Below are 27,230 nucleotides of genomic sequence, written 5' to 3'. Positions count from 1 at the left end.
AGGACCATTGTTCCAAAGGCTTTTGCTGCAGCAAACACCAAAAAACACAATGAAGCAGCACAGGGGCAAAGCTGCTCCAGGGCTTAATGATGCCTCACTGCAACAGCTACTGGCCGGGGTGAGGAGAACGAGGGAAGTGTTTAACCCCGCGGATGGAAGGAAATGCCCTGCCTCTGCCACCAAGAAGGCCTGGCTCGAGGTGGCAGAGGAGGTCACCAGCAGCAGCAACATATCCCGCATCTGGGTCCAGTGCAGGAAGCGCTTCAATGATCTAACTAGGTCAGCAAAAGTGAGTACACTTATTGATTCTCCTGCATTCCATGTTCCACATCACCGCACCCCCCCCACCCCCACACAAGACTACTCCATCACATCACTCCTCACATCCACTTAAGGCTCATCCTCAACTTACCTGCACTTCCTCAGCAGTTCCTCACCTCCCCATTAGTCAGTGCACCACTACCACTCACCCCAATCCTCATCCAATGTGATGGCTCTGTCTCATACTCACCCTCTGATGCATTTCTTTCACAGTCAGCCTCACCCAAAGCAATGCATTTATTGGCAGGCCACTTCACCATCACTCACTCACACGTCTGTACTTTCTCCCCTTCTAGAAGAGAGTGCAAAATGCTTGCGAGAGGGCAACGACTGGAGGGAGCCACAGCAAATATTGGTCCTCACAGATGCGGAGCAGGAGGCCCTGTGGATCAGCTGTACCCTCGAGTGCCTGTCTGTCGGGGACGGCGTGACTGGCACCCCACAATTGTCTGGTGACACAACTTTAACATTCATCACACACAAAATGAATTGATGTTAACAATGCTTGCCATGTTGAACACCTCAGTATGCTCATCACAACATGACACATCTGTGATGATGCTTAATATTGCCTTCTGTTCTCTCACAGGCACTTCAACGATCACAGTGACGTCAGAGGGTGATTCCTCAGAGGAGCACCCAGCATCTGAGGGTGAACCGTCACATCATCGCGAGCCATCCACCAGCGCAGATACTCACACTTCGGTGGGTCCTAGTAGTCAGTCAGTTGGGTTGGCACCTGGTGAGTCACCACACACAAGTGAGCACTAGCAGACACTGATGGCAGGGGCAGCTGTGGAGAGTCTGCTTCAGTGGGCGCACTCCTCTCCAGGCTCTGCTCAGCTGGACGCAGATGCTGAACCCCGGGGGCCATACTTTAAAAGGAGAATGATCGAGGGACAGCAGCACATTTGGAAGATGGAACAGGTGCCACGCACACGCTCCACAATAGTGCAGAGGATAGAGGAGTCCAACTCCTGCCTTAGTGGAATGGCGGCACAGGTAAGTGCGGGAATGTCTGCGATGGAGAGAATGGCAGCCTCCGTTTGAGCTTCAAGCACGGCTCACAAATGAGTCCATTCAGGCCCTGACAACAGTCATTCGGACTCAGGGTGAACAACATTCTGCTGCCTTAAACAGGCAGACAGATACACTAGCACTGGCCTTAAAAGGCATCACACATGTCCTCCAAACTGTTGGTCAGCAGAGTGGTAGGAGTGATGTGGCCCTTGCCCAGGGGAGGGATAATGGCGAAAGGGGACACGGAAGTGGGGACGCCACTCAAAGCCCTCCCATGTCTCACCCGTTGTCCCCCTCTCAACCAGTACCAGCAATGCTGCTTCCTCTCCAGGTGGCCGAGTCTTTCCCTGAACTGGTGCAGGTGGAGCAGTCTTTGGAGGGGACCTCACGGGCTCCAAAACCAAGAGGGCGTAGGCCGAAAGCATCTAATCAGTCAGGGCATGAACGTGAGCAACCAGCCATGACCTCTGCTGCAGCCGCAGGGGATGCACCACATAGAAGCGGTAGGAAGAGAAAGGCTAAGGATTTGTGAGCATGAAGGGTATGCACAAGGGTGTCTGACAGACTGTGGTGTTTTCCATTTATATTTGTTTTTTGTTATATTCACATTATATGTTATCATTCTCACCATTACTGCCATGTCTTGCCCATTATTGACTGGCTTTAGTGATAGGGCCCTTTCATGAGCTTCACCATGAACGACGACGCTTGATGCCACCCATTGGGTCACTTTACAGTGGGTGTATGTGTAGTTGCAGGACTATTTTGTGCAGGGAGTGGGGGGGGGGGTGGGGGTGCTGCTCTTTCCAGGTGGTCTGAGGACTGGACTGTTCACACTTTCTGATGTTAGGAGAACCATTCACATATCAGTGACTCCCTGGCCTCACGAGCAGCCAGGTGAGCCGCTGCTCTGGCCATGGGTTCGTCCTCCTCCTCCTCCACCTCAATTTGGATGGCAGATGTGGATGGGGCCTCCTCAAGCGGCACCCCTCTCTGTTGCGCCATGTTGTGCAGGACACAATACACTACTACAAAGCATCCCACTCTGTCTGGTGCGTACTGAAGCGCTCCCCCAGAAAGATCAAGGCGCCTAAATCGCATCTTGAGCAGCCCCATAGCATGCTCAACTATAGACCTGGTGGCGATGTGGCTGTCGTATCAATGCTGTTGCTCGATGATGGGGTTTCTTAGAGGTGTCATGAGTCATGTGTGCAGTGGGTATCCCTTGTCCCTGAGGAGCCAGCCCTTAAGAGTGTTCGGTGCTTGGAAGAGCCCCGGGATGTTGGATTCCCTCAGAATGAAGGAATCGTGGCAGCTGCCAGGGAATCTGGCACACATGTGAAGGTATCTTTTGCGGTGGTCACAAATGAGCTGAGCGTTGATGGAGTGATACCCCTTTCTATTGATGAACAATCCTGGCTCGTGTGGAAGTGCTCGTATTGCTATATGGGTGCAATCAATTGCACCCTGCACCGGTGGGAAGCCAGCCACAGAGTGGAATCCCACTGCCCTCTCCGTCTGGCTGAGGTCGTTCAAGGGGAAGTTGACATATTGCGAGGCCCTGCGGAACAGGCTGTCGGTGACCTGCCTTATGCACTTGTATGCCGACAACTGAGAGACCCCGGCAATGACCCGGTGGCATCCTGGAATGATCCAGAGACAAAGAAGTTGAGGGCAGTGGTGACTTTGACAGCGACGGGTAATAAGATGCCGCTTGGGCCAGCCGGGAGCAGCTCGACATGAAGGAGACTGCAGATATCTGCGACCACCTGGCGACTCACTCTCAGCTTCCGAATGCACTGCTTCTCAGAGAAGTCCAGGAAGCTTAGCCTTGGTCTGTAGACCCTCTGGCGAGGGTAGTGCCTCCTGCAACGTTGCTGTCTCTGTTGTTGCCCTCTCTGTTCTTGTGCAGGTGCCAGTGGCGCAGCACTGTGTTGTGGAGCTCCAAGTGGCAGAAATGCACGCAGTGCCTGGCGAGGCTGGTGATGTTTCTCGTCCTCAGATGTAGTGGTGAATGCAGCCATGGCACTCCGCAGCCTGATGGTGTCAGTTTGAGGAGGTCCAAAAAGTTGGTCAGTATGTGTCAAAGAACAATTCTGAGTGGAAACTAAGAATTTTCAGTTTAAACACAAAGATCTCCCAGCCAAACGTCTGACTGAAAGAACAGAGCGCTCTGCTGCGATAACTCGCCTTTTATCCTCATATGTTAAACAAGCATTTCAATGTCCAACTGGCTGCTGGCTGAAACCTGTCTCCTAAAACATGGAGTGTTTCCCACAGCATGGGAAACGCGTTGAGGCTGAATGAAAATCGGTCCCCTGCCTCAATCACCATGAAATTAACTACTTCAAATATTATCAAAATAACTGTGTTAACTGTCATCCCGCCGGCTTTAATTGCCAGAGGGACTTCCATATTTGTGAGGCGCGCGCGCACACAGACGTGTCTGTGGGGAACCCAGAAGTCGGCGGGTTGGAGCCGGCTTCCTCACCCGCTCGGGATTTCCCCGATTTTTGGAGCCCCCCCCTATCCCCGCACTTCAGCTTGAAAATTGAGCCCATTAACTCTGTTTCTCTTTCCACAGATGCTGCCTAGATTGCTGAGTGTTTCCAACATTTTCTGTTTTTATTCCATCAGTTAGTTTTCTCGTCGTTCATCACCCTTTTAGACTGGATGTGGTATGGCTGATCCATTGGTTGTGAGACTGCTTTGTCTGTAGCCTGCTGCTTTTGGTGTACTTATGTTTAGCATGTAGGTAGCCCTGTATAGTAACTTCACTAAGTCTGTACCTCATTGTATGCCTGATGCTGCTCATGGCATGCCCATCTGGACTCCACGTTGGACCAGGGTTGGCTTGTGGCTTGATGGTGCTCAAGGAGTGAGGGATGTGCCAGGCCATGAGGTTGCAGATTGTGGTGGTATACAATTCTGCTGCTGCCGACAGCTCAGAGTAGCTCATGGATATCCAGTTTTGAACTGCTAAATTTATCCTTAGTCGCGTAGCATGGTGGTAGTGCCCACTGCACAATAAACAATGTTCTCGCAGTGGAGAGACAACTTTTTGTTCACAAGGACTGGGTGGTAGTCACTTCTACCAATGCTATCATGGACAGATGTGTCTGCAAAAGGTAGCTTGCTGAGGACAAGATCAAGTAGGTTATTTCCTTATGTCAATTCCCACACCACCTGACTCTGGCCTAGGCTGGCAGCTATATACTTCAGACTTGGGCAGCTTGGTGTGTGGTGGTATTACTGAGCCACTGAAATTTCCCACCCAGAGTATGTATGTGTCCTTGTTTCCCTCAAGTGATGCTCAACATGAAGGAAAACTGAATCGTCAATTCAAAGGAGTTGATATGTGGTGACCAGCAGGCAGTTTCCTTGACCTTATTTGACTTGAAACTATGAAACTTCATGCGGTTCAGAGTCAGTGTTGGGGATGGCCAGGGCCACTCCTATCCAATTGTGTATCACTGGTGGATCTATGTTGCCACTGGGACAGGACATACCCAGCATTGGTTATGGAGGAATCTATGATGTTGACTGATAGATATGATTCTGTCAGTATGACCATGTCTGTCTGTCTGTACTTGAGGAGTCTGTCAACAGCTGTCCCAACTTAGGCATCAGCCCCCAGGTGTTGGTGAGGAGGATTTTGTAGGGTAGACTGGGTTAAAATTGACTTACTCTGATCCTGATATGATGTCTGGGTTGTTGCTGTTTTTTTATAGCTGGGTGGCTTGCTCGGCCACATCAAAAGGCATTAAGATTAAGCCATGTTGTGTGGTACTGGAGTTACATGTGGAGCAGACTGGGTAAGAGTGGCACACTTCTTTCCCTGAAGGATATTAGTGAACACAGTTGGGTTTTTACAACAAGCTAGCCCACAAATTACCAGTACTTTAACCACTAGGCTACAGTCCACTTCGAATATACCTGTCCATATTTAGGCAGACATGTTATAAGTTTATAGCCATTTCCGGCAGAAAATCTCAAGAGTGACTGCAATCGGTAGGGAGCTGGTAGAAAAGCTGCCCGGCCAATTTTCTGTCTCTGTCTGCCCCGCATCTGTCTGAGATAAGGGGAATGAGAGCAGAAAATCCTCCCTATTATATTCAAGAAAGAAGAGGAGGAGACTTTTAAAACAGTCCAAATCTGACTTCGAATGTTGTATATTGTCCTGTATGCTAGATCAGTCTGGGGCCTGTTCAAAATAAAGCACAGTATATTTGATAGTTATTGAACATACTGGAGCCCTACTCTACATAAAGAAAGCTTTGGTCATGTAAGTAGGTAAGAATATTTCTCACTATGTTAGTCATCAGTCTATGCATGTAGTGAAGCTGGCTGTCCAAAAACAAGCATACCCACGCTGCTTCTATACTTGCACGCATGTATTTTCCCCTTGACTTAGGCACTTTCACTTTCCAGGATTGGGAAAATGCATCATAAGATGTTGACCATGAACACAATTGCAACTACACAGGATTGGAGGGTGGCTGTAGATTTGTAGCATCATTCCTAATGAGCCACAGGGAAAAAAAACAGGTCAATGTAACAGTTATTTTGCAGCCACACAGGTAGACACTTCAGTAGCATCACAAGAGCAGATCTAGGGATTATTTTACTCCCAGTATGGAAATCTATTTTTTATTTACAGTATGATAAATCCATGGTTTTTTACCAACCAAAGAATTGTTAATGTTTTATGCTGGACAAGGAGCACTTGATTGGATATATCCAACTTAAAATTTGGCTAACTATTGAGACGGAATGAAAGAATCATAAATGCTTGTGAAGATCAAGTTATCTGAATTAATTAAACAGTATATTGAAGCAGCTCTTATTTTCATTAACATTCAAAACTGCTGCCTCTTTAATCGTATCATAAATATGATTTTGAGTAGTCTTGACTTTGAACTATTTTGTGAAACAAAAACATGTACACTCAGTCTTTTGAAGTAATTTGTTACAACAGTTTTTCTTTATAAATTCTCAGCCATCAAAATAATTGTTTACAAAGTGGATGCAAATTAAACATAAAATCCTTAAATTCTGATTTATATTACATAAATAATAGAAGAATGCACTTTTTCTTCCTAGTCAATCTGATTTTTGTACCTTTCCCCTCTGTCCACTTTCAAGAATGGACCCCAGTCAGGAGCTGGTCTGCAAGATGCAACAAATTTCTGTGAAAAGAAAAAGACAATGCTTGATAAATTTGCACTTGATTTTTGCCTATTATAGCACCCAACCAAAAAAAAAATATCCTAATCAGATTATACTGCAATTTATTCCAACTGATTTCTCAAAGGACTTTCCACAATCCCATCTCCATATAGGCTTTCTCCACCTTTCCCAGATGACTGCCTTCTTTTACTGTCAAAGATCTAGGCTTCTAACCTGGAAGTTAGTGCCACCCTTCCTGACATGAACCTACTTCTCTTCTAACATTTCAGTATTTTGTTTTCTATTCAGCAATATTGTTACTCCAAATTCCCAGTAAAAAACTAATTTAAAAAAGTAACAATGGATAATAATTTTTGAGACATCTACAAACACAGAAATGGCACATATTAGTTTATATTCTCACCTCTATATTTAATCTAAAAATACCTGATCTTGGAGTGTTTGATGCTACTGCTGAATGTCAGCTGAATACTTAAAAAGTATTCCATTACACAGCACTAACATCCCTCAACTTAAAGAGCATGAAATTTATAATTATTTATTTTTTAAAAGAAATTTAGTTGTTTCCTTACCTGATACAGGGTGGAACCCTCAGATTGAGCAATTTTCTTAATTGCCAGAAGGGGGATCCACAAAACACAGAAGAGAAGTATACACCAACCAAGTGCTATTGCCCACGATGGGTACTCAATTGGTCCATAATGTGGTGGGACAAATGTTATCAAAGACCAGATTAAGATTCCCTGTTTGAAATGATTCCACAAAGATCAGAAACAGGATGAGCAAAGAGTTTGTGCAGTCTGTTTTTTTAAGCTTAAATAACTAAAAGACATAATCTTTTCTTACTATTGTCAAGAAAGGAGTAATACAAAACCAACATGATCTCCACCACAGCCAGAAGCGCCAACTCTTTTCACCAATCATCATCTCAATGTCCTTGATGAATCTGTTTCCCCCTGTGATTAACAAGAAATCAATGATAGACAATCATTTTTTTGTCATTTCTTCTAGGCAGCTTGTTTGCTGTGGTTGTGCACATTATTCTATATGACACAAATATACATGCAATATTCAATGGTCCAGATTTTGCTGAAAAAATAACGGCATCTGAATAACGCATGCTGTTATTAATGCGCAAATTGGCCAGCAACTTGTTAGCGAGGAAGAGATACCCGTGAATTGCGAATTGCCACAAGTTGCTCAACAACTTGCGCTGCTCCCGTTAGCTTCACTAAAACAGCATCTCATGCTTAACCTCCACATGATAGTCATGAAGTTGCTGCATTTGCACGTTAATTGCCCATTAAACTTGCCACAGAAAATTGTCTTTTAGTTACATAGAAACTTAGAAACATAGAAAATAGGAGCAGGAGTAAGCCATTCAGCACTTCGAGCCTGCTCTGCCATTCAATATGATCATGGCTGATCCTCTATCTCAATACCATATTCCTGCTCTCTCCCCATACCCCTTGATGCCTTTTGTATCTAGAAATTTATCTAGCTCCTTCTTAAATATATTCAGTGACTTGGCCTCCACAGCCTTCTGTGGTAGAGAATTCCACAGGTTCACCACCCTCTGAGTGAAGAAATTTCTCCTCATCTCAGTCCTAAATGTCCTAGCCCGTATCCTGACACTGTGACCCCTCGTTCTGGATCCCCCAGCCAGGGGAAACAATCTCCCTGTATCCAGTCTGTCTAGCCCTGTCAGAATTTTATATGTTTCAATGAGATCCCCTCTCATTCTTCTAAACTCGAGTGAATACAGGCCGAATCGACCCAATCTCTCCTTATATGACAGTCCTGCCATCCCAGGAATCAGTCTGGTGAACCTTCGCTGCACTCCCTCTATGGCAATTATATCCTTTCTTATGTAAGGAGACCAAAACTGCACACAATACTCCAGGTGTGGTCTCATCAAGGCCCTGTATAACTGCAGTAAGACATACTTGCTCCTGTACTCAAATCCTCTTTCAATGAAGGCCAACATAACATTCGCCTTCCTAACTGCTTGGTTGTTTGCTTTCAGTAACTGGTGTACAAGTACACCCAGGTCCCTTTGTACATCAACATTTCCCAATCTATCACCATTTAAATAATACTCTGCCTTTCTGTTTTTCCTTCCAAAGTGGATAACTTCACATTTATCCACATTATACTGCATCTGTCATGTATTTGCCCACTCACTCAACTTGTCTAAATCGCCTTGAAGCCACTTTGCATCCTCCTCACATCTCATGATCCCACCTAGTTTTGTGTCGTCAGCAAACTTGGAAATATTACATTTGGTTCTCTCATCCAAACCATTGATATATATTGTGAATAGCTGGGGCCCAAGCACTGATCCCTGAGGTACCCCACTAGTCACCACCTGCCACCCCGAAAAAGACGCATTTATTCCTACTCTCTGTTTCCTGTCTGTTAACCAATTTTTAATCCATGCCAATATATTACCACCAATCCCATGTGCTTTAATTTTGCACACTAACCTCTTGGGCTCGATTTTAGGATGGCTGAGCGGGTGCGTTCGTGACGGGGGGGCTCCGAAAATTGGGGATTCCTGGGGCGGTTCCGGAACACGGCTCCAACCCGCCAACTTCCGGGTTCCCCAATGACGCGCTTAGATGCACGCGCAGCCCCCGTATGCGGGATTCCCACTGGCAATTAAAGCCGGCGGGATCCCAATTAAACCAATTACTTTGATACTTCAGGTCATTAGGAGACCTGATTTGGAGGATATTTTAGGAGGGGTGGGATTTTCATCCAAACTGAGCGTGTTTCCTGTACTGGGGGAAACACTCCCAGTTGAAATGGACGTGTTGCAGCCACCAGCCTGTGGTAGCTGCAAAGGTCCATTTGACAGGTTGGGGGGGGGGTGGGGGTGGGGTGGGGGGGAGACCCTCACTCATTGCAGAAGGCCGCTCTGTCACTTTGGACAAAGTTTGGCCTGCATCACCCTCCTCCTAACACAAAAAAATCACCAACTTGCAACCTCAACCCTGGTGTGCAGACACATTTACCTACCTTGTGGACCCCCTCATACGTACATTTTGGGGGCCACCATAGCTGCAGTCATGACCTCCTCGGAGGATGAACAGCATCACCAGCCTTGCCGTCCACCTCTGACACGTGGAGCTCCACAACACAGTGCTGTGACACATCCACCTGCACAGCAGGAGGAAGGGCAACCGCAGAAAGAGATGCGTCGCAGAAGGCACTACCTTCGCCACGGGGTCTACAGACCGAGGCTCAGCTTCCTGGACCTCCCTGAGGAGCAGTGCACACGGAGGCTCAGAGTCACTCGACATGTAGTCGTGGACATCTGCAGCATCCTCGATGCCGAGCTGCTCCTGGCTGGCCCGAGCACCATCTTCTTATCTGTCGCTGTCAAAGTCACCACTGCCCTCAACAACTTCTCCTCCGGATCCTTCCAGAGTGCAATCAGGGACATCGCTGGCATCTCTCAGTCATCTGCACAAAACAGCCCTGCAAATACACCTGCACCCACTCTGCAGTGACACAATGGGTGGCATCCGGTATGGGTCTTCATGGTGATCCTCAGGAAAGGGAATTATTGCACAAACCAGACAAGATTTGCAAAGACGTGGCAGTAGTGGTGATAACAATTTTTATGTTTTTTTGCAAATCAAATGAAAGTAAATCAAAAACATGACATTTTGTCTTACACCCTTGTGCATCCCCTTTGTGCTCACAAAACCTTTGCCTTACGTTTACAGGAACCCCTACGTGGTGCTACCCCTGTGGCTTCAGCAGAGATAGTGGCAGGTTGCTCTTGTCCATGCCCTGACTGATGAGATGCTTTGAGCGGACGCCCTCTGGGTTTCGGTGCCCGTGAAGTCCCCTCCAAAGACCGCTCCACCTGCACCTGTGCAGGGGCAGACTCAGCCACCTGGAGAGGGGGCAGCATTCCGGGTACTGGTTGAGAGGGGGGCAACGGGTGAGACGTGGGAGCGCTTTGAGTGGCATCCCCATTTCCATGTCCCCTTTCACCATCATCCTTCTCCTGGCCCAGAATTCCACTCATTCAGGAGTTGGACTCCTCCATCCTCTGCATGATTGTGGAGAGTGCGCTTGGCAACTGTTCCAGTACCTCGGCAATGTGTTGCTGGCCCTCAATGACTCTCCTTTTCATGGCTGGCCCCCAGGGTTCAGCATCTGGGTCCAGCTGAGCAGAGCCTGGAGAAGAATGCTCCCACCGACGCGGACTCTCCACCGCTGCCCCTGCCACCAGGGTCTGCTCGTGCTCACATGTGTGTGGTGACTCACCATGTGCAAGCCCAACTAAGTGAGGACGGGGACCCACCGAGGTGTGTGTATCTGCGCTGGCTCAGATGTGACGATGCACCCTCAGAGGTCCTCTGAGGAATAGCCCTCTGCAGTCATGGCGCTGCAAGAGAACAGAATGCAATATTAAGCACGTGGACGTGCTGCAGATGCCAAGTGATGCTAAGATCATTCGCTATCATGAGTGCTGAGTGTTAGATTTCTGTCACCAGCCGCTCGTGCACTCCCAGTCTTGCGTCCGCCACGGACAAGCACTCCAGCGTCCGGCTTACTTCCAATGCCTGCTGCTCCAGATTTGTTAAAACCACCTGGTGTGGCGGGCCCCATCCGGTCCTTGCCCTCTCCTGGGCATTCTGGCATCTCTTCTCCTATCAACGCAAAACACAGAGAGGCGTGATTGAATGATGGTTGCATTGTGACCCGCTGCATGCATTGGTGTGGGTGGGGTGACCGTGAGGGAGATGCATGGGAGGGTGCGTATGAGTCATAGCCATGAGATTGTATGAGGATTGGGTTGCGTGGTAGTGTTCGAATGGGAACTGGGGTGGTGAGTAAGTGCAGACAAGGTGAGGATGATGGTTGAGTGGATGTGAGGAGTGATGCGAGAGCGTTGTGGTGGCAGTGCAGAAGGAGTTGTGTGGTGGTGGAGGTGATGTGGAAGACGGAGTGTAAGAAAATGCCTAAGTATACTCACTTTGGCTGACCTGGTTAGGTCATTAAAGCGCTTCCTGCACTGGACCCAGGTTTGGCACACATTGCCGCTGCTGCTGACCTCCTCGGCCACCTGCAGCCAGGCCTTCTTAGTGGCAGAGGGAGGCCACCTCCTCCCATCAGATGGGAACAGAATTTCCCTCCTCCTCCTCACCCCATCGAGCAGCACCTGGAGTGAGGAGTCAGAGAACTTTGGAGCAGCCTTGCCTCTGGCCTGCTCCATGCTTCAAAATTGGTTCTTTGCTGCAGGAGGAGCATTTGAGGACTGCCCCTTTAAATAGGGCTCCTGCTGACAGCCTGTGATGCGGGTGCACATGCACCCGCTGTGCAGGTCTGGAACAGGAAACCTGGAAGCACGCGTAAGTACCTTCAATTAGGCTGCGATCGCGTGCGGAGCACCCCGAATTCACTGGGCGCGTTATTCATGCGCCCAATCGACCCCCCGCTGCCAACCCACCTCCCTTCTAATATCGGGCCCCTTATGTGGGACTTTATCAAAGGCCTTCTGAAAATCCAAATAAACCACAGCCACTTCTTCTCCCTTATCTATTCTACCAGTTACATCCTCAAAAAACTCCAGTAGGTTTGTCAAACATGATTTCCCTTTCATAAATCCATGTTGACTTTGTCGAATCCCGCTGTTATTTTCTAAGTGTCCTGTTATCACATCCTTTATAATAGACTCTAGCATTTTCCCTACTACTGATGTTAGGCTAACTGGTCTGTAGTTCCCAGTTTTCTCTCTCCCTCCTTTTTTAAATATTGGGGTTATATTTGCCACCCTCCAATCTGCAGGAACTGTTCCATAATCTTGTTCCATAGAATTTTGGAAGATGACAACTAATGCATCCACTATTTCCATGGCTACCTTTTTTAATACTCTGGGATGCAGATTATCAGGCCCTGGGGATTTATTGGCTTTCAGTCCCATTAATTTCTCCAGCACTATTTTTTTACTAATACTAATTTCCTTTAATTCCTCCTTCTCACTAGTCCCTTGGTTCCCGAGCATTTCTGGGAAGTTATTTGTGTCCTCTACCGTGAAGACAGAACCAAAGTATTTGTTTAATTGCTCTGCCATTTCCTTGTTCCCCATTATAAATTCTCCTGTTACTGACTGTAAGGGATCTACATTTGTCTTCACTCATTTTTTTCTTTTTACATACTTGTAGAAGCTTTTACAGTCCACTTTTATGTTCCTTGCAAGTTTATTCTCATACTCCATTTTTCCCCTCTTAATCAATCTCTTGGTCACTTTTTGCTGAATTCTAAACTGCTCCCAATCCTCAGGCTTGCTACTTTTTCTGGCAACTTTATATGTCTCCTCTTTGGATCTAATACTATCCTTAATTTATTTTGTTAGCCATGGTTGGGCCGCTTTTCCTTTTGTGTTTTTGCGCCAGAAAGGAATAATTGTTGCAATTCATGCATTCGTTCCTTAAATGTTAGCCATTGCCTATCCACCGTCATGCCTTTTAATGAAGCTTCCCAATCTCACTCCTCATACCTTCATAGTTTCCTTTGTTTAGATTTAGGACCCTAGTTTCGGATTGGACTACTTCACTTTCCATCTTAATGAAGAATTCTATCATGTTATGGTCACTTTTCCCCAAAGGACCCAGCATGGTTCAGGTGTAGTCCGTCCCAATGGAACAACTCTCTCTTTCCCCAGTACTGGTGCCAGTGCCCCACGAATCGAAACCCACTTCTCCCACACCAATCTTTGAGCCACGCATTCATCTCTCTGATCTTATTTACCCTATGCCAATTTGCTGGTGGCTCAGGTAATAATCCAGAGATTATTACCTTTGTGGTTCTAATCCAGAGATTATTACCTTTGTGGTTAACAGCATAAGTAACCTTTTAACAATGTAATAATTGTTAATGGTTGCCAATCAACCTCTCTTGCCCAGAAAGTAAACAATTATAAGTGTAGAGTCATATTCCTTCAGGTTGTGAATTACATGGAACGTATAGCGCAGAAACAAGCCATTCGGCCCCACAGGTCCATGCCGGTGTTTGGCTCCACATGAGCCTCCTTCCTCCTAACTTCATCTAACCCTATCAGCATATTCTTCTATTCCTTTCTCCCTAATGTGCTTACCTAGCTTCCCCTTAAATGCATCTACGCTAGTCACCTCAACGACTCCTTGTGGTAGCGAGTTGCACATTCTAACCACTCTCTGGGTAAAGAAGTTTCTCCTGAAATTTCCACTTGGATTTATTAGTGACTATCTTATATTTATGGCCCCTAGTTCTGGTCTCCCCTGCAAGTGGAAACATCTTCTCTACTTCTAACCTATCAAACCCTTTCATAATCTTAAAGACTTCTATCAGGTCACCCCTCAGTCTTCTTTTTACTAGAGAAAAGAACCCCAGCCTGCTCAATATTTCTTGATAGGTATAACCTCTCAGTGCTGGTTTCATCCCAGTAAATCTTTTTTGAACCTTCTCCAGTGATTTGTGTATCTGTACCCCCAGATCCCTCTGCTCCTCTACCAAAATGGAATACCTCACACTTGTCTATATTGAAATTCATTTGCCAATTACACGGCCATTCTGCAAGTGTATTAATGTCTTCCTGTACTTTGTCGCAGTCCTCCTCGGTATTAACTATACCCTCCCAATTTGGTGTCATCAGCAAATTTTGAAATTGTACTTCCGATTCCTGAGTCCAAATCGTTTATGTAAATAGTGAACAACAGTGGCCCCAGCACCAATCCTTGTGGAACACCACCTCCCACCTTTTGCCAGTCTGAGTAACTATCTTTAACCCCTACTCTCTGTTTTCGTTTTTGTAGCCAGCTTGCTATCCATTCTGCTACTTGTCCACTGACTCCACATGATCTGACCTTACTCATGAGTCTACTATGTGGTACTTTATCGAAGTCCTTTTGAAAATCCAAATATATTACATCTATTACATTATCCTTGTCGACCCTTTCTGTTTCAGGAGATGTAAAGAAATGTCAAAAGTTTTACATTTAAATTTTTTTTAAACTTTTCCTTTCTGTCTTTTTTTCTCTCTTTTAATCCAATCTTTCTTTCCCTATCTTTATTTCTCTTACTGTACCTGATTTAACATTGAATTCACCAACTCTAATTCACCCTCCTTTTCAGTGCTTCCTCTGTTTATTTCTCAATCCTTTAATCTAATTGATTAAGGAGATACAGGGCGCTAAATTGGGCCGTGTAGCACCCGTTGTTTCGGCGCTACATTGCCTCCCAAAGTGCCAAGATGGTGTCTTGGCTGTGCATGCACATTTCCAGCATGCCGTGCGCCGGACGCCATCTTGGTACAGGAATTAGTGCAGGCTCAGATAACGAACGCCGGAAGCATGTAAAGTAAGGAGAAAATGGATACAATCAATGTGCATTGCTGATTTAAAGTGATAGACAGCATTTTGGGACTTAACGCTCAACTCAACGCACAGTCTTAATCCCGACCATCTGAACGTTTCTTAGAGTGCCCGGAGGACCCCCCCAGCAGTGCTATTTAAAGGAACCATGCAGGATTTAGAGGTTAGTGGCTGGATTATTGCTTCTGTCTGCCAAGACATTTATAACTGTTTTTGGAGGTTTCCTATACTTGAATACTAGGAGTCATAGCCTAACATTTAGAGCCAGGACATGCAGGAGCGAAGTTAGGGAATGCTTCTACACGCAAAGTTTGCAAAGCTCTTCTGCAAACAGCAGTTGATACTAGCTCAATTGTGAATTCTAAATCTGAGGTTGATAGATTTATGTGAACCAAGGGTATTAAGGGATAAGGGGCTAAGGCGGGTATATAGAGTTAGGTCACAGGTCCACCATGATCTCACTGAATGGCGGAACAGGCTCGAGGGGCTGAAAGCCACTGCTACTTGTCGCCTCCTGATATGCGCTACCTTCTCCTGCAAGAAAGTGGGATGTGTGTCTGGGTGATGTGCCTGTCATGGTTGAATAGCTGCCAGTGAGTTGTGGGTGGGCTTGCAACAGGGTAATGTGTGAGGGTGAGAGGGAGCATCTGATTGGAAGAGTTGAGTACTGTTGGAAAGAGTTCGTTGGTAGGTGGGTGATGGGGGGTGTAGTGCGTGGAGCAGTGGATGCGGCTAGTGGTGTAGTTGGTAGGAGATGTCACTTGACAGTTGACCTCACTCACCTTGACCACTCATGTCAAAGCATTGAACTTCTTCCTGCACTGCATCCATGTTCATGATGCTGTGCGCCTGGCATTGATTTCATACCCCGCTGCTTCCCTTTGCCTTTTGGGTATATGTCTGGAGGACCTCTTGCACTCCCCCCACCACCGCTGCCCCACTGCAGATATAGGATATCCCTCCTTCTGTCCACCTCTTGCATCAAAGCCTCTGGTGCATCAGCAGAGAACCTTGGTGCACAGACTCTCGCAGGCCTGGTGCAAACTCAGATCGGCAGATTGGTGAGGTCTGGCAGGTAGTTGGAGGATGTGGGATTCAGTGGCGTGCAACCTTTATTCAATATCATAACTCATCAGTATGTAAACTGAGGGATGAGAACTGCATTTGTGCTTTACGTGTGCAATGTCTGATCTCCGTTCAGACAGCAGACTGTTATTTTCAGCAAGTAACAGGTACCAGCTATCTTTAAGAGATTTCTAACAGCCAGCCTGCCTTTAAGAGATTGGATCTCCCCCTGCTGGTGGAAAGTGCAAAGTGCATGGAATCCTCATTCAATGCTGATTTCCAACCTAGATTGCAGGTAAGTCCTCAGGCCTGACAAAAGTCTCATCCTGCCTGCGCAGGGGCCATTGGACACGGGGTAATAGCGGATCATGTTACCCCCACCTAAAAACAGGTCCAATCCAATTTTTCCCCTACACTGTTTTATCCCGTAGTTCACCAAGGTCCCAAATGGCCTATTGTCCTCACTGCGACATTATCAGCTTACACTTCCAGCAACTTTGTGGACAAAAAATTTTAAAACCTAAACATGCACGAACAAGTCTAACTAACGGAGCACATTGCGAGGTGCCCCGCTCCAGCAAAATCTGATCCATAAAATCAGACAGCGTGAGTAAATTAACACCTTCAGTCACCAATCTTATTTACCCTATCCCTTTGTTTTGTCTACTTCTGAAGAGGCATGATAGCCAATGCATGCACTCTTTTGCAATTAAGGATGTTATTTATCTTTAATGGTATTGCATCATACTTACCATAGATCCAGATTATACCGATGACTTCCAGCGCAGCATTTAGAAGTAGGATCAAACCAGCAGAAAAATGATCAATTATGTGCATCCAGTAAATCCCAGCCTAAAAAGACAATATTGGCAAAAATACTAAGAAACTCATACTATTCAAAATACTGTACATCGCTGTCATTGTTGTACATTACTTAATTACAAACCAGCTAGTCTTCATTGGTCTACACTGTAGAATCTATTGACACATTCTCTCAGTTTCAGTAATATCATCTCTTCAGTACAGTTTCAAATTATTTTGCTGCAATTCTCCTCTGATATACAAGAATGCAACAATGAAAAAAAGCTAAAACGTTTAACTAGGTCGCCTCATTATTTCAGTCCATGTTCATCACCAACACGGACCCATTTGCTCTCATGCCAAGCTCAATTTGCTCCATCCCACTATATAGTTGGTATTAAAAATCTCTCAAATTGTCAGAAACTCATGGAGAGCTGTTAATTTTTCAGACATCTAAGCATCCAATAACACTGAAAGAATCAGCTATTCAAATGGTTTTAACCTAAAGAATTCATCATGTAAATGTACACCTTTGTCTTAGCTCTAATATTCTTTGGAAGATAACAGCAACTATTGTTATTTCATCTAGGTCATTTCTATTTTAGACTTATTTTGAAACCAGAAATAATTAAAGTAAAATTATAATAAAAGATTATAAAAGTTAATAACAATTATTTCTATTTTACGTGCAACATTTACTGTGCGGTATGGAATTTGTTACAACCTGGCCAAATGTGAACTTGTACTCACACCCATCTTGCTTTCCAAGATTCACTGCATGAACAAAGCCTTGTGGTACAACTATAAATTTCAATTAATTTTTATATGCGTTTAATAGTTTGGCATTTCTCATTTCAAGATGTAAGGCATCTTCATTGAATTTAAACATGTAAATATTCCTGTTGATATCCTACTAGGAATTTACTGCACTTAGTCAATATTCTGTATCCTTTACAAAGAAATTTGCACTACAAACACTACAGGGTAGAAACTACAGTTGATGATGTTACTATTTGAATACTCTATTAAACTAACAGAGAAAAATTGAAGGAGGCACATTAGGTGTTCATACAATAACTTTCTGTTCATACATCAGATGCATATTTAAGGATTTCTGGGGTTTGAGGGAAGAGGTGCAGCACACTTCTCTCAGCTGATCTCAGGGCAACTTGGAGTGAATCTCTGTAAACTATTTGTTGCCTACCAAAGATATATTACCATGTTTTAGTTATGTAAACATACTGATAGAAATCAAATTGAGACAGATTAATAAAAGCAGCTATCAAAAGTACTGTAGAGAAATGGAACCAGAACTAATAGAAAACCTTGCTACCTCTAGTAGTTGAATACTGTACTCCCAAACAAGTCACCAGTTTTAATTTTTTGTTTAAACTCTCCAGAAACACTCATCTGCCCTATTCATTGATTTTCAGGAAGGTCAGAGAATGGGTAGCACAGTGTACAGGGTACAGTTTCAAAGGAGAGGGCAAACTGTGAGGACCAATCTTGTCTCAAAAATGTGCATCATCTATTGGCTAATCACAATGATTAACAGTTACAACGGAGTTAATTGCAGACTACACCATCTCACCCTCCCAAGTGCAACAATGGAGGTTACAGTCAGGAACTTTAAAAGGATACACAAATATAAAAAGTTAAATTAACAGTGAATTTCTTTTAAGTGCAGATTCCCTTTAACAGGCTTTATTTTGCTACAAGTTTTTTTTCTTAGAATCATAGAAAATTTACAGCACGGAAGGAGGCCATTCAGCCCATCAAATTCGTGCCAGCACTATGCAAGAGCAAACCAGCTAATCCCGCTCCCCTGCCCTATCCCTGTAGCCCTGCAAGTTTTTCCTTTCAAGTACTTATCCAGTTCCCTTTTGAAAGCCATTATTGAATCTGCCACTACCACCCTCCCTGGCAGTGCATTCCACATCCTAACCACTTGCTGCGTAAAAAGTTTTTCCTCATGTCACCTTGGTTCTTTTGTCAATCACCTTAAATCTATGTCCTCTGGTTCTTGACCCATTTGCCAATGGGAACAGTTTTTCTCTATCTATTCTGTCTAGACCCTTCAAGATTTTGAATACCTCTATCAAATCTCCTCTCAACATTCTCTGTTCCAAGGAGAACAACCCCACCTTCTCCAATCTATCCACGTAACTAAAGTCTCTCATCCCTGGAATCATTGTAGTAAATCTTTTCTGCACCCTCTCTAAGGTCTTCACATCTTTCCTGAAGTGTGGTGCCCAGAGCTGGACACAATATTCCAGTTGTGTTTGAACCAGTGTTTTATAAAGGTTCATGATAACTTCCTTGCTTTTGTACTATATGCCTCTATTTATAAAGCCCAATATCCCTTTGCTTTTTAAACCGCTTTCTCAACCTGTCCTGCCACTTTCAATGATTTGTGCATATGTACCCCCCGATCTCTGTTCCTGTACCCCTTTTAAAATTGTGCCCTCCAATTTATATTGCTTCTCCTCATCCTTCCTATTGCATTTTTCTGCGTTAAATTTCATCTGCCACGTGTCCGCCCATTCCACCAGCCTGTCTATATTCTCTTGAAGTCTATCACTATCCTCCTCACTGTTCACTACACGTCCAAGTTTTGTGTCATCATTCTTTGAGGAAAATCTACTGTATTAGTCATCTTTTAAACACAAGGAAAATATCTCCACTGTTTGTATTTAATAATAGAGGGTGCAAAGTTTCATTCCAAATCACCACCAAAATAAATATGTGGAAAAACAGTAAAATGACATTCTTGTCTTTTTTAATCTTAATGGCAAAGTAGATGCCAGTGAAAGTAATGTAATGTCAGGAAAAAGTTACAAAGGCATGGAATTTCAAAAGATACGCTGAAATTTGTGCTCTTTTCCAAACCGATCTTGCTTAGATACTTAGGTCACTATTTCCTGCCAATCTCATTGCCATACACCAGAACATTAAAACCGATAAACAAGCAGAAATCAGTATAAACAATCGGGGTCTGAGGAAAATGCAGAACTTACGCCATATTCTTTCTTTAGATCCCTGTTTATCTATGAAAATTATAGTTTTGAAGCTATCAAACCATCATTTATGCACATCAGCCACTGCAAATTCTGAAAAATGCAATCGTGGAAGCTTTTCAATTTTTAATGTAACACTTTCTGCTGCCATAAAAAAAGCATTCATTGATATAGAAAGTACAGTGCATTGTCTCAGTAAGAAAAAAATAAAAATTGCTCAAAAAATTGCTGTAAAACTCCATAGTGACTTTGGTCCCTGTTGCACCTATTTTTTTTGTAGCTTAAATGTATGCCAGCAGAAAACTAGCATAATTGCAAAGTAGATGCAAATTAAAGTAGCGTAATGTCAGGAAAAAGTTACAACAAAGGCCCGGAATTTCTTGGATTGGTGTAAATTGAAAGACATTCTCAAATGTATGCCAGTAAATTCATGAGCTACTTCTTTTTGCATGGGGGTGGAGCTATGTTAATGAGTGGCAGAGGGTTTTGGTGGAGGTTCGCAAAACCTAAAGGAAGCTTGGGTGTAGCTGAAAAACTTATGCTTGAATTTCCTTGATCTTTTCCACAAAAAATCAACATTAGGCTGTAGTTACACCACTGTTTTGTCACAATTTAGTTAACAGTTACACCACTGTTTTGTCACAGATCTGTTTAGCACTACTCTGACAAATTCCACCCCTCCAAAAAGCAAAAATCAATACTACAAGTAAGGAAAAAGTATTTTTACTTGTTAAAGTTTATTAATGATGAACTTCTGCAGCATTCTGCATAAATTCATCAAGTCAAAAACATCAAGTCTGGTGAGCTTATAAAGGGGAAAGATTTCAAAGTGGCATCATAGCATTGAAAGAAGAGAATAGCATGGAGGAATTTTTTGTCTGTAAGTGTGCATATACCAGCCATTGTTGGGTATATAATAATGGAACAGAAGAGGCTACCATGGAAGAGCGCACCGGTACTTGACTTGGGGAGGGACTACCCCAGGTAGTGGATGTACTGCAATAGAATCAGCTACAAGCTGCGATATATAAATGTCTTTTTTTTAAAATTCAGTTGTACAGCATTGTTTGTGGATATATTTAGCGTGGTTGGCTGCTATGTTGGTCCCCAACATCTCTATGTTGGTTTTGGACCTGCACTACTACCAAGTGCCTCAAGTAGCATTGTTGGATGGCTGCATAGTCATCTGGTGAGCTGCATGGGATACAGAAAGCCTAATATATCTGTGACCCAAAAAGACCACCATCAATGCCAGAGGTCATTTTGCTGCAATCATTGTGGGTTCATTGATTTCAGAGACCAGCCTACTGTTGCTTGTGCAGGACTGCATGAACTGCTACTGACTTGAATGCCAATTCATTGCTCCTATACTACTCCACGCATACCACCGCTCAAAGGCATTCGTTGCGATGCCCATTGATCTGTGTGGCATATATGAAATTTTGGAATCCACAATCCCAACATTTTCCAGACTCTCTCTCCCAAGTAAATCACAAATAGCTTTCTCTCATGCAATGAGTTACCTAATGTTGCAAGTCCACCCTGCGCATGTTATCTTTAAACATAAAGATCGTGAGGACTGTGACACAGTAATTTGGTCCATCAAAACTCTTTCCTACAGTACATTCGTTTTTCCATCATGATATATATAACATAATTTGCATCACCGTACTATTTTCACTTCCAACACTTTAGTTGCTAGGTACTTGCTAATAATTTTCGGGTCAACGTTCACGTCGCTTACTGTGCATCAATTCTCAGGGTGTAATAGCAAAGAGGGTCAACTGGCTGTCATGTGTTCTTCCATGACCACATCTTATAACCAACCGCATCTTATGTAATCTCTTTGTTGGTTGCATGTCTGTTCGTTTAACCCTTAATAATCCTTCAAGTGTTTGACTGCATGTTGAACTCACTCTTGGCATATAGGCTCACAACTTCAGCCTTTGTCTATAATAATACGAAATACATATTCCTAACAATAGTACTGCTAACAAAGGCAAGGTGATCATCAGCCAGCAAAGCCTGATTTGCACATCTGTCAAAATGTCACCAGCCACATTTCTAGGCATTGTTGCACCGATCTAATAATAAATAAACTGACTTCACAGGTTCTGGTTGAGCAAAGCCAGATGCAGAACTGTGCTATGTGTTGCTAGGATAGATTGGTACTGCCAGTGACTGGACATGCTGTGGAGTCAAGCTTACCTCCACTTCCTTCCAGTCATGCTGCATTAGGCTCCTGCGAATGATGCCATGGAGGTTAGAGGGCAAAATCTCCTTACAACCACTCCCTGCAACCAACCCAAATCTGCCTGTGGAGCTATAAATAATTATGAAGTGAAGTGAAATGAAGTGAAACTTTAAATTTGATTGCTATTAGCACATTACCATTCTGGCAAGATTCTTAAACATTTAGAATTGATTTACACCAAAACCTGAAAATTGGCTCTTCTGTGTCGGTACAACATTTTTTGCATTTATTATTAACAACTACCATTTTTCTTCATGCCCATATTATGACTTGTGCTGTTCATTTACTGTAATATTCATGTTTTATTTTTATGTTTTTTCTTAAGGCATCCAACATTTCAAGAGCTCCAGCCAGAATTTCAGAGTGATTGGAAAAGAATTTCTCCAACGCTTTCCTGAAATTGGTCACAGGGTTTTTTTTCCTATTTCGTTTGGCATTCCCCAGGAGTAAACATTACTGGTACATGAGATGTATGGTGTACAAGATTGCAACATCGAACAGATAGTGTATGCATTTATGAGATTAATGGTCTTTCCTCACCCTTGCTTTTTATGTTTTTTAATTTGATCTCTGGATGTGGGCGATGCTGGCCAAGCCACATTTATTGTCCATCCCTAGTTGCTCTGAGAAGGTTCTCTTTGAACCATTATTGTCTTCGTACTGATGGTACTGCCATGACGATGACAACTAGGGCATTCCAGGATTTTGACCGAGTAATCCAATGTATTTTCTTGAGACAGAGATCCCTATAGCCTTGGTTGTTTTTCTCCACCAAAAAATGTGTTGTATCATCACAGAGATTTCCAGTACTTACTAGTACGACTGTTAAATCAGCTTTTACTTACTTGTCATTCAGCCATTTTAATAAGAAATGTGCACCTTACAATTGGATGAACAAACGTTTTGCTATTTATACTAGTTAAGTGGTTTACTAGCTGTTTGAGAAGTGTTAAGGAATTATTATTGTAGGTGCATCTTGATCAGTTGTGAATTTTTTACTTCTGTTAATGAAATCATAGTCTCAAGAACCGTAAATTTCAAAGCCATGCATTTCTTCCATTTTCAATAAAAGAGGACTATCAGGCCCACTTTTACCAATACATTATGGTGTAATGAGCATTATACAGCATGTTAATGACATTTTTGTTTTCAAAGGACTATTGCTACAAGTAAGATGTAAAGAAATTTAGTAAAAATGAATGGACTCCATACCTGTGTTACAAATACGAGACCAAGGAGATACATTGATATACCAAGGATCATCAGCATGCAAAGGTATCTTGGTTTCACAAAATTAGGAAACGCATCCTGTATGCTTGTTGCAACTGTTTCTGGTGAAAACAAAATATCAGATGACATGAGTAATCAAATAGTTTTCTAGATACTGTGTAAATTTAATCTTCTTCCTGAGTCAGTGCTCACTGACCTACATTGGCTCCCAGTCCGACAACACCTCAATTTTAAAATTCTCATCCAAATTTTCAAATCACTCTATGACCTCGCCCCTCCCTATCTCTGTAACCTCCTCTAGCCCTACAAGCCTCAGATTTCTGTACTCCTCCAATTTTGGCCTCTTGGCATCCCTGATTTTCATCGCTGCACCATTGGTGGCCGTGCCTTCAGCTGCCCAGGCTCTAAGCTCTGGAATTCCCTCCCTAAACCTCTCCGCCTCTCTACCTCTCTCTCCTCCTTTAAGACACTCCTTAAAACCTACTTCTTTAACTAAGCTTTTGGTCACCTGTCTTAATATCTCCTTATGTGGCTCAGTGTCGAATTTTGTTTGATAATGCTCCTGTGAAGCGCCTTGGGACGTTTTACTACGTTAAAAACATGATATAAATGCAAGTTGTTGTTTTTCCCTTCTAACCAATTTTTAATTCAGTTTGCTATTTTCTCCCACTAATTCCATACCTGTTAGTCTTTTCTGGTAATCTGCCCTATGGTGCATTGTCAAAACATTTCCTAAAGTCCCTGCACACAACATCCACTGCCTTTCCCCCATCTACCATGTCTGTTACCACCTCGAAGAACTCTAGATAAGATTTGTCAAGTACAATCATCCCTTTTGAAATCCATGTTGGCTGCTTCAGAAAATAGTTTAAGAAAAATGAAAATGGTATGGAGAATGGGAATAAACGAGTAGCTCTTTCAGAAAGCCAATACAGGCACAATGAGCCGATTGGCCTCTCTTCTCTGCTGTACAACTCTATGATTCAAAGCTAATTAGTAGTGGCACAAAGAGCTCCATTGTGGAATGGGGCCATATACACATGGATTGAGTGTTTTTACTCATTTTATTAAGGACTCAATCCCTAAACTAAAACCTTTAGTCTTCCAATTTCTAAACCAGGAATGGCCAAGGTTTTTGTCTTCATAGAACTTGACAGACTATATATAAAGTTTAAATCAATGTTTCAAATTAATCTGCATGTATCTGAAGCAGCAGATGCTAACAGATCTTGCTAATCTAATTTAGGATTTATCCACTAATGGACAGGGCATCTCCGGGCGTACGCCGTTAGTTAGGCTTTTTCCTGCACCCTTCAGCTCAAAAAATGTTTGCAACATAACTTGCTGGAAGCGCGAGCTGATAATGGCGTGGCGAGAGCAACGGGGGCCTCAGCAAATGGCGGGACTAACAGTGTATCTCCTTAACCAATGAGATTTAAGGATTGAGAAATAAATAGAGGAAGCACTGAGAAGAAGGGTGAATTAGAATGGGTGAATTCAATGTCAAATCAGGTACAGAAAGAGAAATAGAGAGAGAAAGAAAGATTGGGATTAAGATAGAGAAAAAGGGACAGAAAAGAAAACTATGAAAAAAAAATTAAAATTTTAAAATATTTCTAACAACAATTTACCACCTGAAGGAATGAGACTCCACAGTTTAAACTGTTCAATTTCTAGGCCAGACAGTTTGATTGGCACTGCATTAACAATTATCACATAGTTAAAAAGGTACTTTCGGTGTTAATTATCAAATTTAACTTTCTGTGGTGAGTTTAATGGGCAATTAATGTACAAATCCAGCACATTCTTAAAAATAAAAGGGAGGCTAAGGGTGAGATGCTTGTGTTTGTGCAAAGCAAACGGTGGAGCAGTGCAAATCGTCCATCAAGTTCTGGAAATTCGCAACTCATGCGTATCTCTTAATCCCCTGAATTTACAGGCTGAGTTGCACGTTATTTTTCCAGCAAGTTCCGGCCCAAAGATGCAACAGTATTAAGAATAGCTCTTTGCAAATATCTAGGCCACTGAAATTCAAATAAGACAAATCAGTAAGAAATATGCAGCAAAAAATCCAAAGTGTTAAATTCTTAGAAGAGTTTGCAATGTAGGATAGTAGAGATCATTCAAAATACAGTTGGATCCTGTGATAGGAAAGCTAGAATGATCTTTTCTTGCCTCTAACTTTTCTTATGTTCTTACATCTGCAGTCCTGTAAGGCACCATAAAATCAGATTTCATTGCTAAAACCAGATTAAATGCAGTGTTTCTAACCATTCAGAAAATGTATTTCTTTGATATAGCAGTAGGTATTGTCTTTTTTCTGATGAGGAACTAGAGATTCAAGCACAGGGAAGGTGAGAGATGTTATATTGAATTATTTGGCATTATCTGAAGAACACTGATTTGGAAGATTTAGATTAACAAATGAGGCAAAGGCTTCATATTCAAAGAGCATCTCAATGACTCCAACTGTTCTTTGTCTGAAGCTGTAAAATAGCAATCATTAACTTTTTTTGCTGCGGGATCTTTCTAGACACAGGAGGAGATTATAATGGCATTGGTTAAATTATCATGTTAACCTACATGCAGAAGGTGACTGATGCACTGTGCTGGAGTGTGGTGCTTGTGCAGAGATACAGATGGTGTCAGTGAGTCCTACTGTACACATTAACTGTAAAGGGCTCTATCCTCCAATTATACAGTCAAGGTCAAAATCAGGACTGATGGGAAGCTCTTCAACCTTAGAAGACTACAAGCTAAAGAAAAGGAAGGACTTGTTCGTGGACTCTTTAGTTCTTGTGGCCTACTCCTGCTCCTATTTCTTATGTTCTTATGATTCGAAAACAATCATGAACCATCTTGCAACAGCTTGCTTGTAATTTGGTATGACTATCAACCGTAAAAAGATGGTGGCACTCTTCCAACCAGTCCCAGGCAAGGATTACACTCCACTAATCATCACTATCGGTGATCACACACTTCAGGCTTAGCTTAGCTGTGAGTGTCTCGGGGACAAGAGAGGCACAGCCGGCAGACCAAGTGCAAAATACACAGGGCTGCCATTCTGACGACTCTGCTTTTTGCCTGTGAAACTTGGGCAATATATGCATGCCACATTAAGAAACTGAATCACTTCCACCTAAAGCCGCCTGAGATGACTAATGATCAGATGACACAGCAAGATCCCTGACACCCAAGTTCTTAAAAAAGCTTATACGCCAAGCATAGATGTTCTGATCATAAAGGCACAGCTGCGATGGTCAGGTCATGTGGTGTGAATGTCTGATGAACAAACTCTGAAGATCTTTTATGGCGCATTATGAAGATTTTGTGTTGTGCAGCAAAAGACTGCTTAAAAGCGACTCTGAAACAGTGTCAAATAGACATCCATAAGTGGGAACAATTTGCTCCAAATATGAAAGCATGGCGAGAAACAATCCATGAAGGCAACTCCTACTGTGAAGCCCATTGCATTGCTGATGCTGAACGTAAATGCCAGTTGAGGAAGTCTCGCCTGATAAATTAAGATCGCCAACCTGGTATATCCAGGATCTACTGTTCATTCTGTGGATGCTCATTCCTAGCAAAAATCAATCTCATCAAAGAAATCACTGCAGAAAAGGAGATGATGTTCTGGTGGTCTTTTTCAATATCAATGGATGAACAAATACAGGTGGTGTGTAATATCCAAAAAAAGATCTTCCTGGCTATCAGAAATTTTTTTGAGATTAAAACGTGGCTGCTTCAAAAACAATATCTTGCTTTTACATATTGTCGTACCTTTAATGCATAAAAGCCCAGGCACTTTGGGTGTGAGGGGGGAAGAAGAAAAAATAAATACAGAAACGGACCCTGAGCCATGGTGGAATAGTTAGGCTAGCTGATATGGTTTGGTCAAAAAGATGAGTTTTGAGAAGGTTTTTAAAGGTGGAGCACAAATGGAGTGGCAGAGTTTTTAGG

The 27,230-nt window shown here is 43.3% G+C and overlaps 1 protein-coding gene across 1 annotated transcript in view; it reads right to left on the bottom strand.

The window, feature by feature from the left end:
• Window positions 1-6,440: 6,440 nt before the first annotated feature.
• LOC137335346 (sodium- and chloride-dependent neutral and basic amino acid transporter B(0+)-like) overlaps window positions 6,441-27,230 on the bottom strand; it is a 123,406-nt gene continuing 102,616 nt past the window's right edge. Inside the window, exons 11-15 of the mRNA XM_068000680.1 lie at window positions 23,253-23,371; window positions 16,721-16,820; window positions 7,378-7,487; window positions 7,104-7,274; window positions 6,441-6,530 (exon numbers count right to left, since the gene is read on the bottom strand). Coding sequence (XP_067856781.1) covers window positions 6,441-6,530; window positions 7,104-7,274; window positions 7,378-7,487; window positions 16,721-16,820; window positions 23,253-23,371 — 590 coding nt within the window. The remainder of the gene's footprint in view (window positions 6,531-7,103; window positions 7,275-7,377; window positions 7,488-16,720; window positions 16,821-23,252; window positions 23,372-27,230) is intronic.

Source organism: Heptranchias perlo, chromosome 19, assembly GCF_035084215.1.
Source record: "Heptranchias perlo isolate sHepPer1 chromosome 19, sHepPer1.hap1, whole genome shotgun sequence".
NCBI lineage: Eukaryota > Metazoa > Chordata > Chondrichthyes > Hexanchiformes > Hexanchidae > Heptranchias > Heptranchias perlo.
The sequence above is the reverse complement of the archived record's forward strand: the minus strand, read 5'-3'. Positions and strand labels throughout refer to the sequence as shown.